Below are 18,142 nucleotides of genomic sequence, written 5' to 3' on the forward strand. Positions count from 1 at the left end.
ATATCTAGTATGTTGGGGTTTTATTGGCAATATTAGTTTAGGGGCTTCTAAAAAAGGGAATTTTAAAATAACAACCTATTGGTACTACTATCATGTTTCCTATCTGTAACTGTATCGGTAGCTATAAGGCACACACACCCTGTCATTGCTGGTAGTCCAACATGAAAAGGGGGCTCAGTAGGAAATCCACAAACAGGCAGTTCCAATATCCGTTTGCTTTGGGACCCAGAAACTGTAGTTATCCCACTTGCTGATAGGAATATACCGGTATCACATAATTAAGATGTAGTTACTAAATACAACACTGCAGTGTTAGTTATGAATCTGTGTGGAAAGAAAGACAGGACGACATATTGTACCTGAGGAAGGTCCAGCTGTCCGGGCAAGTGATGGTCTGTAATGGACTCAGCCTCTCCGCTCTCTTATATTAGACTTTCACTTTCACTGAAAGTGAAAGACTGGATTAGGGCTGGGATTAGGGTTGGGAAGACCTAACCTCAGAAGTATACACAGCTGGTTGTGATATGATCTAGGCTTGTACTGTAATGTAACCTTACTTTCCCTGTCCCTTTAGAGCACTGTCATGGGGACATTTATTGGAGGCATTATAGGTTGTGGGTCACGGCACCAGGGCACTATATTTTGGGGGGTTGGGAGATAATGGTGCAATTGTTCAACTGGAGGCCGGAGGTTCATATGGGCCTACTACTTAGGAAAAGTTGCAAGGTCTTGAATATGACAGTGTGGGCAGTGGAGCACTTCATAGTTGGAATTATAGCTTTGGGGCATTTTTTGAGCACATTAATTTTTGGTTTGGGGAAACAGGGCACTGTGGGGGCAAAGCACAAGGTCTATAATGGAAGAAGTGATTTCTATATAGTCTGGGATGAAACAATTTTGGGGTATGGAGTATATGTATATTATTTAACGGGTGCACTTTGGGCTGTAGGGAATTCTGTGTACAATGTAAACATGGTTTGTATTTGAGCAGACGGCATTACTGTTAACTTGGGTCCAACATTTATACCACTAAAGGTGGCCATATACGGGCAGATATCCGTGTACGGGCACGTGGCATACCCGACTGAGATCTGACCTAAAATTGGCCAGACCTTGATTGGGCAGGTTTGAGTTTTCCGTTGGATTGGGGACAGCATCTGCTCGTTGATGCAGTACCTGATCCGATGGCACCTATACCCGCTGTTTTAATTCAATGGTTTGGCCCCAGGTTATGTATGGCCACCCTAAATTTTACCAAAGCTAAGGCACCAAGTACATATGAACACATGTGTCCAGCCAGTATTTGTATAACTTGATTAAACACTATACATGTTCAGAGGAATACAGACAGCAATCCGATAAACTACTCCAAAATAAAATGCCATTATTTAATAATACATTGGCTTAAGCCACAATGGCAGTGTTTCATTCAGGCCTTCTGCAGCCTTTTATCCAGTTCAACACTATATATATATATATATTGCCCAGCTTATGGCATGTTTCTTTCTGAGCGGTCAGTATATAAACAGGTAGGACTAGCCGCTAAGTCTCCCACAGATATCTCTGTCTTACGTAGCATGGACTCTTTCACTTGCTCTTTATCTAAGCGAGACTCCTTTCCCTACTCTTACAGCCATCTACATGGCCAAAGTTCCTCCATTCCCACCCTACCGGAATAATTTGCTTGCAACATACATTATGCATACTAAACATATTTTTATTGAATAGGAAAACAATACAAATACAGTTATAAAATAACAGGTTATACAGTACATCTTCTCATCTCCTGGAAGCAAAGTATTGGAACAGTGCAGTGCAACAGTGTATGGCTCAGTTAGGTCCCTTTCATGTACGCATATAGTTTGTCATTTTTTGGATCAATGTCTGAAGTTTAATTAAAACATTAAAACATGTGTCTTTGTTTCTACCCTGAGAATAACCACAACAATAGGACATTAAAAATTAATGGTTATACACACAGCCAGTGTTGGAAAGAGGGATTAGTCTTTTGGAACAGATACAGGGGAAAAACATGTAAAAACGACAGAAGCAGGGAAGATAAACTATTGGAAATGATTGTGCAACAGACTCTCTGGCAGTTGAAGCAACAAGTAAATATAAATGGGTAATGGCAACCGATAGAGAAGGAGTATCTTTAACTACGGGCCTATTAACAACACGTGTTGTAAAATAATCTGGCCCATGTCATTGAAATTGCTCAGAAATAAGGGAATGAAATTACATTTTGCTACAAACATTTCAGTTGTTTGGACATCCGTCCAACTTAGCCAAAAACGTTTTAGTATGTTTACAACATATTTTTTGGTCCCCTGGAATAATGTAAAATGGGGGTTCTATTATAGGGGATTTCAAGAATTACAGAAACCATCAAAGGGCAAAATGTGGCTTTGTTGCTTAAGAAATAGGGCCCAAGCTTCACTTCCATTTCTAACATTAATAAGCACATCAAGAAGTTTATATTATAAAAATGTTGCACATAAATGTTTGGCTAAAAAGTTCATACTTCAGTATGCCTATAATGCATCTTGTTGATTGGTTGAGCTATCCTCCAATCAGGTGTTTACAGGTAGTTTAAGTCATATGGCAGATGAGATTTGAATCAGAAGGCCATAGCTAAATAGAAAAGTCATAGCATAATAACAATTTGGCCATATGAGCCCAACTTTACATAGAGGCACACTGAATGGCAGTTAGAGTCGACAGCTAATTTTGTAAACACATGAAATGAATATGGGTTACATAACATTGGCAGTATTGATACCTTACCCCCCCCCCCCCAAATGATAATCAAGAAAAGTTGCAAGTTTGCACCAGCTCTGGTAACCAACCTGATTGGTCCCTGTAGTTGTCAGGCATTATCCAGATTAGTACCCTGGCCTTAAGGCTATTGAAGTAAAATATGGAAGCATTTGTTCATCTTCACTGTGCTCACTGTGTTTTTTGCAGCAGTTTTACAAAAAAATGTGGCAGTGGTGAAATGTGGCATTTTGCATTGAATCCATACTGAAAAATTTTGCTCATCACTAGTCATTAGCTCTAGTCTATTGCTTAATTATGAAGCTCCACTGGTTCTGGATCCCATGCCTGATCCTTAGTCCTTGCCTGGATCCAATATTCCCTGCTTGTTCCTGTGCGTTTGTATAGTTATTAATGGTTATTACCCTTTGGGCCCCCTTCACCCACTTTCTATTCATTCCAATTGGATTTTTAAGAGTGCATTAATCAAATGGTGAATTCTAACTTTCACCCATTGATAAATAAAAATCCCATAGGAATGAACAGAATGTGGATGCGTTTTTATGTTTATGTTTTAAGTTTAAGCTTTAAACTCACATTTTGATAAATCTGCTCCTTTGTGTTTCTGCAGCTATGGAAGGCACTGTCTGCCGGAGTTACCCAGCATATAAACTCCAGAGTCAGACTGGGGTACCTGGGGCCCACTGGGTACCTGACTCAAGGGCCCAACACCCAGCCACCGACGCTCTCCGCTCCTGCTTCACCCCCAGCCACCACTGCTCCTTCTCCACTACTCTACTCATTTCTCTCTTAAAAATGTAGGATGGCCATTCATTCCACAGCAGAACGCCGGGCAGAGGAGCAGGGAGCGGTGGTGACTGGGGGCAGCTGGCTTGTGGGGCAGGTAACGGGGTCTGACCCTGAGCTGGTCTGCCTTGACATCAGGTTAGAAGCCTGACTTTGCAACTTCTATTGGCTTTTAATGCTTTACATTAATTCCTTTCTTTATCAATAACATTACCTGCAGCTTGAAATGTTCTTCTTTAACTACAAGCTCATTGCTGGTGATAGAATATGGTACAGTGCAACAATTATTCTTGCTAATAATTACATAAGTTCATGATTATGAGTATTAAGGCTGTAAAGTGACAGTGCAATGCGGGCGCGTTGATTTTTATCAACCTTGTTTAAATGTTATCAAGTATTCAGGGTAGGCGCCATCATCACAGAAAATTACGAAGATTTCTGGATTATTAACATTATTAACTGCGCTGTTGTAAATGACGTCTGAATCTGAAGAGATTGGTGGTGGCTCCACATAGTTATCTTGCCCCAAACACCATTTTCCAGTTATTACTTTTGCCCGGAAGACATGTTTGTACCCATCTTTGTCCTTCTCTGCATATTGATCTTGAGAAGAATACCAGGCGTTTTTAGCAAAATATGTTCCTTTCCCGTAACATACAGCTGGTGAAAAATAAATGGAGTTCAGTATTTGTAATTGACATTTCTTTTGTAAATACAACTCAGTAAACTTATGTTTTGCAAAGTAAAATGAATTAATAACCTTGTCAAATGAAAATAATGATATAAGTGTAGAATTATTTTCCTCCTTCCGTTCTTTGAAACTGTTAATAGGTTTCAGGCTTATTTTAGACTCCATTGATCTTTTGCGTGGCCACAACTTTTATTGTTTTGGTTTCCGCTTTGATCTGTTCTGCAATGGCATATACAGTATACTAACCTTGCTGTTACTTCTTGTGACTTAATTTACATCCCTGACAATTTATCCAAAAAAAGTATAAAAAAATTACATAAATTGCCATAAAATACAATTATAAATACACCGTCTATTTAACCCCACTTTTGCTTTTCTGTAATAAATATTTTACACAGCTTTATAAATATCCCTCTACCTGTTCTTGGGTACAGGGTTGTAAAGTAGCTGTAAGTAAGGCTGAATATCATGGCTAATCTGCTACTACAAAGTCAGCTAGAATCCTATAGTTGCCCAAACATGGGCTGTCAGAAGCTTTGGACTTGGCCCCTCAAGACTAAGTTGGCCAACATATATGATCCACAGGATGATTACACCTTTGGCCCTAAAGCCAATAATTAGATCCAGCTGGTGTGGCCCAGTGCCTGGGGGGCAGAATGTAGAGTAGATCTCAATGTCTATGGGTACCTTTTGACCAAAAGAAGAATTAAATCATTTTCCATTACAAGAAAGGGCTATATCTGAGTAAACTCTTCCTCGGCAGAAAGATAAATTACCATTTTTCCCAAAGAAACTCCGGTTAAATCCATGCATACTGATCTTCTTTGCCGTTTCATTGGTAGTTCCATGATAGAGATCCATTTCATTTTCCTGGTTTGGGTACTGGGCCTGAACAGAATCCCTTTTAACCGAGTAGCTTCTCCATAACTTTAAATTCTGATTTCTTTCAATCTTGAAAAAATAAATATTAAACCTGTTATCTGACAAATCTGTTTGTAGAAATTCTTTAGATGTTTTATTTCCCTAAGCCTGTGTGACTTGGGAGAGTTTGGGTGGTTTGATATATGTGCAGCTGATGGTGAAGTAACAATTATCCCTGGATACCTGGGTCAATTTCCCCAAGCAGATGAATAAAGAGAAAGGAATGAACTGGTTTAGGGTCGTACCAATCATTATCTGGTATACACTTCCCTTAGGCTGGTCTTTATGATGCCCAGGAATATTTGCTGCTCTATTAAAGGTGTTCTACATGGGAAGGCCAATGAACTCATTTTCGAAATTAGAGTTATTTTCAATATTTCATCTCCCAAAAAATCTCAAACTCAATATTTTTCCACAATTTTATACATTAAAAAGCTTAATTGTTCATTTTTTTTGAAAATGCATCTTCTATTGACTTCTAAAGAAACTTGCCAGGTTTTACATAGAAAAAGAGAGAGGCACAGTGACTGGTGGGTACGTATGTTTCTCCCAGAATGTTCTATGAAAGAGCAGATGTGCAGAATAATAGAGGCTGTGTTCAGTTAGGTTGGAAAAGCCAGTTCAGGTGATGGAGTAACCAAACTGGTTAATGATCACCCCATTTTTGGTATATGTGGATAGAAAGAGCAATAAATAAACTCCATGAGAGGAAGGTCATAATTAGTGACAGGCAAAGGCTTGCAATAAAGGGGATAATTAGGAGTGAATACCTCTGTCATTAAGAAGCTTTAGACAGATTATTAGATGTATTTCCCATTATCCATGACTTCCTTCTTATTTTACAAATACTAGATAGATTTCTCACTATGCAGTTTATTTAAAATAGGAACCTTGTAACTAGTCTTGTGTATTTATAACAGCTTCAGACTATTTCTGTTTCATTGTTTCAATACTACTGAACCCAAGCCTACCATGAGGTCCAGCTGCAATGGTCAGAAGGATAAGCACAATCTGTAAAGTTACAGCCGAATTCATATATCTATGGTGCCACTGGTGAGTTACATGCAGTTAATCAGATTTGATTCAGCATTATCTCTACAGAAATGCATTGGAATCAATTACACTCTCAGATAGGTGTCAGCCCTGTAACCCATGGAGTGCAGGCCATAACAATAATTTAAAAATGAATTTAATATCCTTCTACTGGTCCCTGAAAGGCAGAGTAGTTCTGCATATATAGTAACGGAAGTCAAAGTATTGAGTTTATTATGTGTGCTTGGTAACATGCTCTGTGATTGCCGGTATCTTTTATCCATTATGCCCTCCCCATTTCTTGTTATGAAAAATCTATGTCCAACCCATCCCTTTTTCATACCTTTATCACTTCAGTGGTGCTATTCCCGACTGAAGAAAGGAAACCCTTCTCAATGGTTCGATATTCCTCAGAGTCTTTTTTCAGCTCATAGATCATATGATGTTTATTGCCCATGTCACTCCATGTGGCTGGAGCATCAATTTTAGCTAAAAAGGGTAAGAGTATGAATAATATTGCAACAATATGGCATCTATCTATCTATCTATCTATCTACATAGCAAAAAGGCACTCAACCCTAAAAAATATTATTAGCTCCCTGGGTGCTGGGTAATAGTTTATCAACTACATCCACCACAAAAGACTCAGTGCCAAAAAAATCAAATAATTTTTCTTGGTGCAAAAATCAATGTTTTGGTCATATATCTTGATAAAGGTCTAAATATGTGACCAAAACGTTGATTTTTGAACCATTAAAAACTATTTGACTTTTTGACACAGGTCCAGAGAGTCCTATCATCCATCTATCTATCTATCTATCTATCTATTTATCTATCTATCTATCTATCTATCTATCCATCTATATATCTATGGATAAAAAATCCAGGGCTCAGTAAAGGGAGCAGAGACAGGAGGTGCAGCTAGCCCTATCCTTACTGCCCTGTCCATACACATTTCCGGCATTCCATGCAATCAGTAGCTGCTATAGGCACAAACCCGCTAGTGGAATGATAGAACTACCCCCTGTCCAAACTCATGATCCTTCCATGGTTCCCTTGCGTCAGTGCAGACTGAGCAGGCTTTTGGCAAGTTGGTAAGAAAATGCACTTGATTTTCCATCTATTTCAGTGCTTAAAACTTGCACGTGCAATGTGAATGAAGCTTTGTTTCTAAAGGAAGAACAGCAAATAAATTGAATAATTACCTTGCATTTGGCACAATGACAAATCTGTAGTTTCTTCTTCTGAGAAAGACAGAACTATTTCTTCTTCCTCGTCTTCTTCCTCATCTTCTTCTTCCTCTTCTTCTTCCTCTTCTTCCTCATCTTCTTCTTCCTCTTCTTCTTCTTCTTCTTCTTCTTCTTCTTCTTCTTCTTCTTCTTCCTTTTCTTCTTCATCTTCTTCCTCATCTTTCTAAGAAAAAAATGAAAACATGTGGCATTTATTATACTGTCCCCTAATAATTTTGTGTGCCCCCACCCAAGCAACCTGGATGTCATTTATTGACATCAAGCTGAAATGGCCCTTGGATACATTAAATGATTTTGGGGTTCACATCTGTTTTTTGTGTGTGTGTTTTTTTCTGCTAAAGTTTTTTAGAAAGGAAATAAATCTGAGGGCTTGATGTGATTATGGTAAATAGAGTGTAAAATTGTGACCCCCCCCCCCACACACACACACAGGGCCTCTGGTCGTTGGTTGTTTAATGTGCTTTAACATATACCAGACGTAAGAAAGCAATGGATTTATCATTATTATGTTATATTTACCTTTATCTTAGGATCTTGTGATTTAAACACTTCTGAGAAGGACTGAAAAACATGATCATCGTAGGCGATTATATAGATCTGGAGGAGACTGGAGGCTGTGACTTTCTCAAAATAGGTTCGTATGCCTTTCAGTATTTCTTCAGCTGAATTTTTGGGGTCAATACGAGCTATTCCTGTAAGACGGTAAAGTGCAGTTAAAAAATGAAGAAAAAATAAAAACATTATCATGCGTCCCCATATTTTTCACAAGATCGGTGCCCGCACTATCGCCACCCCCCCATCTATCTAATAAGCTGTCTGGAGACTAAGGTTGGAAGAAACTGGCAACGTGGGAGCCATTTTTCCCAATAAAGAACAGTTGTAGCATAGAGGGGAATGAGCTTCTCTAACAATGGAGGGCAATGTATATGCTACTGTAGAATTAAATATGTTAAAAATTTCACAGTTTCACTATTTTTGCTTGCAATAGTGGCCTAACTTTACAACAGTGATCCCCAACCAGTGGCTCAGGGGCAACATGTTGCTCCCCAACCCCCCTCCCTCTCAGTGCCCCCAAACCAGGGAGTTATTTTTGAATTCCTGACTTGGGGGCAAGTTTTGGTTGAATAAAAACAAGATTTACTCTCAAATAAAGCCCCCTATAAGCTGATAGTGTGCATAGAGGCTGCCTAATAGCCAATCACAGCCCTTATTTGGCACCTCCATGAACTTTTATGGTGCTTGTGTTGCTCTCCAAGTCTTTTTATATTTGACTGTGGTTCCCGAGTAAGAAAGGTTGGGGACCCCTGCTATAGAGGAAGCAGACCCCACAGCTATAGAGGGGCAACATGCAATTCACATGAAATCATGAGTGACCTGTTATTTTGTGCAAAACATAGGTGACCAATGATTTCATGGGACAGGGGTCCAGAAAATTTTTTATATTTTATTTTGTTGGCTAAAGTTTTCAATATAATTTTGGTGTTTTAGTAATTGTACATGTAGTAGTGCTCCCTAAGCTGGGTTGACTGGGGGAGTGCCTCAGGGGCCCCCATCGTGGCCTTCACACACACCCCACCACCCGTCCGACCCCTCAAGTGTGCGCAAATGAAACTTACCTTCAGCCCTTCGGGGGAAGGAGACAGGCAGCTCGAGGGAGCGCCCGGCAGGGATCGGGTCTGGGCCAGTGGGGCCCACCGGGTTTTTTCCTGGTGACCCAGTCCAACCCTATCCCTAAGGTAAAGCCCTGGGAAGCATTAGGTGGAAGCACTGCACTTATAAGTAGCTTGCCCAGTCTTTTACACAAATATCATAGAGAGTTCCCAGGTTTGTCTCAACAGGTAAAAGCTCAAGAATATAAAAGAGGGTCATTAGAAGATAGAGCCAATATGACAGATATTATAGGGAAATCCCATTCTCACCTGTTCCAATGGCAGGCAGTGCTATGGTCCTGAAGGAACGTTGGCTGCATTCTTGTAGGACTTGTTCAAGGAAAGAAACAATTAAATTCAATGTTGCTGGACCAACCAGGTGCATGATTTTCTTGCATTTGAGATTTCCACCACTTGTAACTGCGATTCCATTGGGAGGTAATTTACCTGGATACGGGTAAGATATTTTGAAAAACTCAGCAATATTTTATGTAAAATGAAACCTTTTTTCAAAACTTTTTTTAAAAGGACGTACCATTCTGTTTGCATTCCTGTTCAACAGTCTTTCCAGCTTTTGATAATATAGCTCCCGAAACACCTACAAATGAATGCAAATAAGAGTTGGTTGGGCAATATCATGGAAATATCTGGGATAGTTTGACCTTCTGTGGGAAACTCTTCTGTGTATAGTCATTTTGGTGTAAGATCCAGTGGAATGTATTGGTCTGGGCTCATCTTCTGCATTAGAAGACACATAAATCACCCTGCCTAGAAGGTCCCCTAAAGTCCCTGGGTCACAGTGTCACTGCTGGTTGCCCACTGGGTAGTTCTGTGACTTGTATGGATTTTTTAGGGCAAATTTGTCATGAGGTGAATAAATAATATCTATTACAAAAAATATATATACAGGTAAGATAATGGGTCTTTCCATAAGTTGGATCAACTACCTTAAGTCTACTAAATAAATTATTTAAACAGTAATTAAACCCAATAGGACTGTTCTGCCCCCAATAAGGGGTAATTATATCTTAGTTGGGATCAAGTACAGGTACTGTTTTATTATTACAGAGAAAAGGGAATCATTTAACCATTAAATAAACCCAATAGGGCTGTTCTGCCCCCAATAAGGGGTAATTATATCTTAGTTGGGATCAAGTACAGGTACTGCTTTATTATTACAGAGAAAAGGGAATCATTTAACCATAAAATAAACCCAATAGGGCTGTTCTGCCCCCAATAAGGGGTAATTATATCTTAGTTGGGATCAAGGACAGGTACTGTTTTATTATTACAGAGAAAAGGGAATCATTTAACCATGAAATAAACCCAATAGGGCTGTTCTGCCCCCAATAAGGGGTAATTATATCTTAGTTGGGATCAAGTACAGGTACTGTTTTATTATTACAGAGAAAAGGGAATCATTTAACCATGAAATAAACCCAATAGGGCTGTTCTGCCCCCAATAAGGGGTAATTATATCTTAGTTGGGATCAAGTACAGGTACTGTTTTATTATTACAGAGAAAAAGGAAATCATTTTTAAAAATTAAAATTATTTACTTATAATGGAGTCTATGGGAGATGGCCTTTCCGTAACTTTCTGGCTAACGGGTTTCTGGATAAGGGATCCTATACCTGTATTTGATTTCTAAATTAATTGTGAATATTGTTTGTACCAAGCAACTTCAGACTGAGCCCCCAATGGGGGAAAGCTGACAGTTTGCTAGATGCCCAGTTGGGCAAGATTACTGAAAGCATTAATACATTTCTTTCATTCATATTTACCACGACTTTGGTCCAGAGTTTCATTTGTCACATTGATTATACAGCCAACAACTTGATCAGTGATGTCGCCCTTAATTAATTCTACATATTTCCCATGTATCGTGAGGTGAAAATCGCTTTTCTAAAATGAAACATAGGAAATTAATTTGCACACATTACAGGCAAAGTCACATGTAAAGGTTGGCCCCAATGAAGGGAATGTAGACCCAAATATACCAAGTTGCTTAAAGAAAGAAAACCTAATTCAAAGCAACCTTGTGTTAAGGCTCATCAAAAAATGCCACCCTGTGCACATGCGTATGAATTCATGAGTTTTGGAGGTTTTTTCCTCCTTCAATTTCAAATGAATTGTGTGCTTTCAGAAGGAGCCAGTGCTACACATTAGAATTGCTTTCCGCTAACCTATTGTTTCTCCTACTCCCATGTAACTGGAGGAGTCCCAAGCCGGACTTGGATTTCTTACTATTGAGTGCTATTCTGATACCTACTGGGAGCTGCTATCTTGCTCCCTTCCCATTGTTCTGCTGATCGGCTGCTGGGGGTGAGGGGGGGGATATCACTTCAACTTGCAGCGCAGCAGTAAAGTGTGCCTGAGTCTGAGCTTTCAGAAGGAGCCAGCGCTACACATTAGAACTGCTTTCAGCTAACCTATTGTTTCTCCTACTCCCATGTAACTGGAGGAGTCCCAAGCCGGACTTGGATTTCTTACTATTGAGTGCTATTCTGATACCTACTGGGAGCTGCTATCTTGCTCCCTTCCCATTGTGTGACTAAAGGGGGGGGGGATATCACTCCAACTTGCAGCGCAGCAGTAAAGTGTGACTGAAGTTTATCAGAGCACAGGTCACATGGCTGTGGCACCCTGGGAAATGAAGAATATGGCTAGCCTCATGGGAATTTCAAAATTAAATATAAGAAAAATCTGTTTGTGTTTTTGAAAAACAGATTACAATGCAGAATTCTGCTGGAGAAGCTCTTTTAACTGATGGGTTTTGTAAAAAACCATGTTTTCCCATGACAGTATTGCTTTCACACGGGACTCACTGAAAGCTAATGATTTTACATTCTGGAACCCAGATATGAACCCTGGGGCTTCTCTTTTCCAATAGAATTCACAGCACGAGCTAAATAGCTGTATTTACCTGGAGACTGGAAATTTTCATTTGGAAAAACAGCAAAAACTGGTCGTAGGCTTCCTGAGTAAGAACCACAATAGAAATTTGTGTAATGCAGGATTCCTTGGACTCTGATAAGTATTGCTCAATGCCGGTAAAGATGGCATCTGTGGAGGTCAGAGTGTCTAAATTGGCAGCACCTGTAATAATTCAGATTTATGGTAAATGATACATTTCGTGAGTTTGTCTTATTTTAATACTTTTATAATTATCTGAATATATTCCATAATATCTTTTTGGATACCCTAGACAGGATGGGGCTTAAATATACTTAAAGAGCCACCTCTGGTCTATGGATCTCCAGATGGACAGACCCAACCAAGTCCATAGGTTACCAACTCTTCTTTTGTCAATGCCGAGTACATTGTCTGTACTACTGGTAGGTTACTATAACCAATGTGGGAACCTAAGCCAGAGCAGCACAGACTTTTCAAGTGAAGAGCAGTCTTCTTGGAATTCAGCTAAGCCATAAGGCCCTACCTGCTACTTACTGCATAAATAATCACAATGTAGAAATATTGGGAACAGTTGTTTCTACTGGCACAACCATATCTACCATTTGGCCACCACAGGCCTATGCATTTGTTTGGAAGTATCTTCATAGACAAGAGTATACGTGGGTTTTATCAACAGGCAGGACTCCAGTGCTTGCAGGGCTTGCAACAAATCCCGTTTGGCACAAGCATTTTTATGCACTCTTCATTTGCACTCTGTTTTGACTCCACAAGAAGAGTGCAGAGACAGCCCTGTACCTGATCACCTGGTCAAAAACAGGTAAAGAACCTTGTGTCGCAGTCACAGTGAATAGGTGCAAAGGCAAAGCCATGCTAGTCACTGCCAAATTGACTCTTCTTCTTCAGGAAACTTCAAGTGACTTTGGAAAATGAAGCAACCCAAATACCTTCCCACTGGCAATTCACTTTATTGCCGGTGGGAAGGCATTTAGGGGAAATTCGCTGCCCCCGGTTAATCTCGGCTACCGTGGGTGATAAATAAAGTGAATCGCTGGTAGGAAGGCATATGAGTGGGTGTTTAGTCTCCTGCAATAGCCAAGATTAACCACAGGAGACTAATCTCCCCATGGTCCTTTGCCCTATCAATGATCCAAATTTAGGTCCATTTTCACCCTTGCACTGCGTCCAGTGAGTATAAATATTATTAGGAAAATGAAGCAAACAGTTAAATAAAGTCCCATTTATTGGTTCTACATTAGCAGCTTCATACAAGTGACAGCACTTACCTGTTCCGAGTGCCGGAAAAGACACAGTTGCCATTTTATGTTGGTCACATTCTTTGAGCGCCGCCTTCACACTGCCAACAATCTTATCTGGCTGCGTTGCATTAATAACATGAATGATTTTTTTGCATTTCAGGTCTCCAGCTCCGGTTACAACCACATCACCATGAGTTTTTTTGGCTGAAATAAACACAGCAGCCTTGAATGAGACACCACTGTTGTCGGACCCCAGAGTTGCGATGCTTATAACTGCACCACCACCATGCTGCCCACTTAGTATAATAAGCTTATCAGTTACTGTATACAGTATCATTGGATATGAAACACAAACAAGAGTCCTTTGCGGCTCTTTAACAATCCAGGAATTGTAAAACAGTTCTAGCCATTCATACCTAATGCCTGGCATTCCTGTACGACTGACTTCCCAGCGGCTGCTAGAATGGCTTGGCACACCCCTGTTAAAAGAAAATGAAAGTAAAATACAACCGTGATGACTATAATTATGTTCCTTGTGTTTGTTTGTCTGATACACCCATCGTGGAAGTCCCTGGGGCTGCCGTGCCCAGGCCCTGACAGACCATGATGACTTTAATAGATACTAGTAAATATTTTTGTTACCAGTTTAGTTTAGTGCAATCTAGCCAATGCATTTGGAATGTTCCCATAGGGCCCAGTGGCTTTCTCTTGCCATTTTCAGGTAGTAATGGCCAGACATCTTAGGAACAAGCTACACTACTAATGGCCCCCACATGGGGTAAATCACTCAGCATGCTGAGTAAAAAAGTTGAAAGGCTGTCAGGAGGCTATTCCAATAAGATACTGCCTAGACCCCAATTCTAGAAGGTAGGTAGGGAGCAACCTTATTGGTCCTTATTGGCATTAGTGTTTGTAACATAGTAACAAGTTAGGTTGAAAAAAAACATATGTCCATCAAGTTCAGCCATAATGCCTATATATAACCTGCCTAACTGGTAGTTGATCCAGAGGAAGGCAAAAAACCCCATCTGAAGCCTCTCTAATTTGCCGCAGAGGGAAAAAATTCCTTCCTGACTCCAAGATGGCAATCGGACCAGTCCCTGGGTCAACTAGTACTAAGAGCTATCTCCCATAACCCTGTATTCCCTCACTTGTACTGAGAGCTATCTCCCATACCCCTGTATTCCCTCACTTGTACTGAGAGCTATCTCCCCTACCCCTGTATTCCCTCACTTGTACTGAGAGCTATCCCCCCTACCCCTGTATTCCCTCACTTGTACTGAGAGCTATCCCCCCTACCCCTGTATTCCCTCACTTGTACTGAGAGCTATCCCCCCTACCCCTGTATTCCCTCACTTGTACTGAGAGCTATCTCCCATACCCCTGTATTCCCTCACTTGTACTGAGAGCTATCCCCCCTACCCCTGTATTCCCTCACTTGTACTGAGAGCTATCTCCCCCACCCCTGTATTCCCTCACTTGTACTGAGAGCTATCCCCCCTACCCCTGTATTCCCTCACTTTTTACATTACATTACATTAACATTTATTTATAAAGCGCCAACATATTCCGCAGCGCTGTACAATAAGTGGGTTACATACATTGGACATACAGAGTAACATATAAAGCAATCAATAACCGATACAAGAGGTGAAGAGGGCCCTGCCCAAAAGAGCTTACAATCTACAAGTTGTACTGAGAGCTATCTCCCCTACCCCTGTATTCCCTCACTTGTACTGAGAGCTATCTCCCCTACCCCTGTATTCCCTCACTTGTACTGAGAGCTATCCCCCCTACCCCTGTATTCCCTCACTTGTACTGAGAGCTATCCCCCCTACCCCTGTATTCCCTCACTTGTACTGAGAGCTATCTCCCCTACCCCTGTATTCCCTCACTTGTACTGAGAGCTATCTCCCCTACCCCTGTATTCCCTCAATTGTACTGAGAGCTATCTCCCCTACCCCTGTATTCCCTCACTTGTACTGAGAGCTATCCCCCCTACCCCTGTATTCCCTCACTTGTACTGAGAGCTATCTCCCATACCCCTGTATTCCCTCACTTGTACTGAGAGCTATCTCCCATACCCCTGTATTCCCTCACTTGTACTGAGAGCTATCCCCCCTACCCCTGTATTCCCTCACTTGTACTGAGAGCTATCCCCCCTACCCCTGTATTCCCTCACTTGTACTGAGAGCTATCTCCCATACCCCTGTATTCCCTCACTTGTACTGAGAGCTATCCCCCTACCCCTGTATTCCCTCACTTGTACTGAGAGCTATCTCTCCTACCCCTGTATTCCCTCACTTGTACTGAGAGCTATCTCCCCTACCCCTGTATTCCCTCACTTGTACTGAGAGCTATCTCTCCTACCCCTGTATTCCCTCACTTGTACTGAGAGCTATCTCTCCTACCCCTGTATTCCTTCACTTGCTAAAAAGCCATCCAACCCCTTCTTAAAGCTATATAATGTATCAGCCAATTGGTTAATAAGTAAATTGTGTCTGTATAAGGGAGGCCAATTACAACACCTTGTTGGCAATAATAATTAATTAAATTGAAATATCAGCCAGTTATTGAAATGCTATTAAAAAAGTCCACTGGTTCTGATGCACTAAAGAACTGGGACTTGTGCAATATCAATGATAACTCTTTGCTTCCAAAAGTGCTTGCGGTCTCTAAGAAAGAAAATAAACTTCCTTTCTTAAGAGTATTTATTGGGACAATGTTTAATTGAATTGTAGTTATACGGCTGGTTAATGTGGTTTGTTAACCAAACTGACATACTTACCAAAGTTCTGGTTCAGTGTATTATTATTCACATTTACTATGGCATCTCCGACTTCCTTTGCTATGTCCCCTTGTTTTAATTGCACGGGTACATCACATATCACCAGCTGACTCATGCCGATTGCCTTTTGAATGTTTTGGCAGTGCGGACGGAAGCACCTAAAGTATTAAAGAAAGCAAATGGTATTTTGTCTTCTGCCCCCCTCCCTCCCCAGTGCATACAAACAATGCATTAGTTAGGATAGATAAAGCAGAAATGGCAAGAGCACTGAATGCTGGGAAAAATTGTGGTGGAAATTCTTCCATTTGACAAAAATGCTATGAAATTTAAGTTTATGGACATAACGTTTGGCTTATTGCTAAAAACTGATGGCAGATATAAAGGTATAGGATCTGTTATCCAAAATCCTTGGGATATGGCATTTTGGTGTCCCTGGTTGGGAAGACTTTACTACCCCTATTATCTTAAACACTACAGAACTCACAAAAGGCGATTGGACAGAAAGCATTTTTTGGCTTATAAGTACACAGTATGAGGTTTAATGGAAGGCTTATTGCCCCTTTAATAAATATAGTAAAACTTCTATAACATTCTCCTGTTGCACGTCTCACATTGGAGTAACCAGCATACAGCAGATACCAAGGCTGCTGGGCCTGGACTATGTTCTGCTGTATGAATTCTATGAGGGATATGAACTAACCTTTAACAAAAATGAATAATATTTACCCTAAATGGGTGCAGCAGCAGTCTGACTACATTCACAGCTCACTTTGCAGCGATAACAACCGGTTCTTCCACAATACTCATTTCTCTTTTTGTTTGCTGTAAAAGCCCAGATTCCCGGAAAGTGATAGAATATTTACTAATTCATTATTTTTGAGTTTGAAACCAGAAATAAGAGTTGTTAACCGCCCATTAATCTACAGCACTGAAAGATATAAAGAAGAGCAAGATGGCACCAGTTAAGGTCCCCATACAGGTTGAGATTCGCTCGCTTGACGAGGTCGCCAAGGAAGCGGATCTTCACCCGATATCCCCACCTACAGGTGGCCGATATTGGGGAGCGTGTAGGTAAAAAAAAAATAATTAGATCGTTTGGCCCTGGGGCCAAACGATCGAATTATATCGGCGGCAATGGGGCAGTCGGTTAAGGGACTGCATCAACGAGCCAATTCGTTCCCCGATCCGACTGAATTTTCTAACCTGGCCGGGCAGGCCCCTCGTTTCTGCCCCTACACGGGCCGATAAGCTGCCGAATCAGTCCAAGGGACCGATATCGCCAGCTACTATCGGCCCGTGTATGGGGACCTTAAGACTTTATATCAATGGCCTTGCCCAACCTCTGGACCTTCAGGTTTTGTTGAAGTACAATAAGAGCTTGGGCCCAATAGGTGAGATTTTCCTACCACATCTAAATAATAGAACTCTGCAAATGTAAATAATCTAAATATGGCCCCACTTGTTACCTATATACGTATAAACGTGTGTATAAAATCATAGTAGAACATCTAAAGGAATGTATAACCGTGACTAGGTAACAAGCGGGGCCATATTTAGGTTATTTAGATTTGCAGAGTGCTTTTTAAAAAAATATATACATGGTTTCTAACTTTTTCAAATAAATGACACTGTCTCTGAGTGCTAGGACTGGCAATGGCTGAAGGGATGGGGCCATTTTGCACTAACATGACTTTTACCTTGAACTCTTCTCACCTACAACAGCAGAACTGCAGGGTCCACTTCTAATCCATGTTGGACAGGGTCTGCTAGGGCCCATACAGACACACATACACATACAGACCTATCTATACATATATATATATATATACTAATTGTAGATTTTAGTATCACAAGAGCCTTTGATAAAGAAAGTGCCAGATTGGTTTTTATATAGGCACCCAGTGATAATAAGGATGGGCTAATGGGAATGGCCCCTAAGCTGGGGCCCACTATAAGATACTCTACTACTCCGGCAGGCCAGTCCTACACTGGTCCAAAAAGCCCAGTAGCATGTCCAATAAGATTCTAGGATCCCTTTAACCTTGAATTAGATAAGCATAGGCTTTTTTTCTCCC

At 40.7% G+C, this 18,142-nt stretch overlaps 1 protein-coding gene across 1 annotated transcript; it reads right to left on the reverse strand.

Annotated features, from left to right (window-relative positions):
- Positions 1–1,706: 1,706 nt before the first annotated feature.
- On the reverse strand, positions 1,707–16,182 carry LOC108648817 (protein mono-ADP-ribosyltransferase PARP15-like). The gene is made up of 11 exons (XM_031893881.1): positions 16,068–16,182; positions 13,696–13,758; positions 13,307–13,483; positions 12,034–12,206; positions 10,892–11,012; positions 9,643–9,705; positions 9,378–9,554; positions 7,414–7,545; positions 6,552–6,697; positions 5,032–5,206; positions 1,707–4,224 (listed from the first exon to the last, which is right to left on the reverse strand). The coding sequence occupies exons 1-11, from the start codon at positions 16,180–16,182 to the stop codon at positions 3,935–3,937; spliced, it is 1,632 nt and encodes a 543-aa protein (XP_031749741.1). The 3' UTR covers positions 1,707–3,934.
- Positions 16,183–18,142: the final 1,960 nt, after the last annotated feature.

This window comes from Xenopus tropicalis, chromosome 9, assembly GCF_000004195.4.
Source record: "Xenopus tropicalis strain Nigerian chromosome 9, UCB_Xtro_10.0, whole genome shotgun sequence".
Classification (NCBI taxonomy): Eukaryota; Metazoa; Chordata; class Amphibia; order Anura; family Pipidae; genus Xenopus; species Xenopus tropicalis.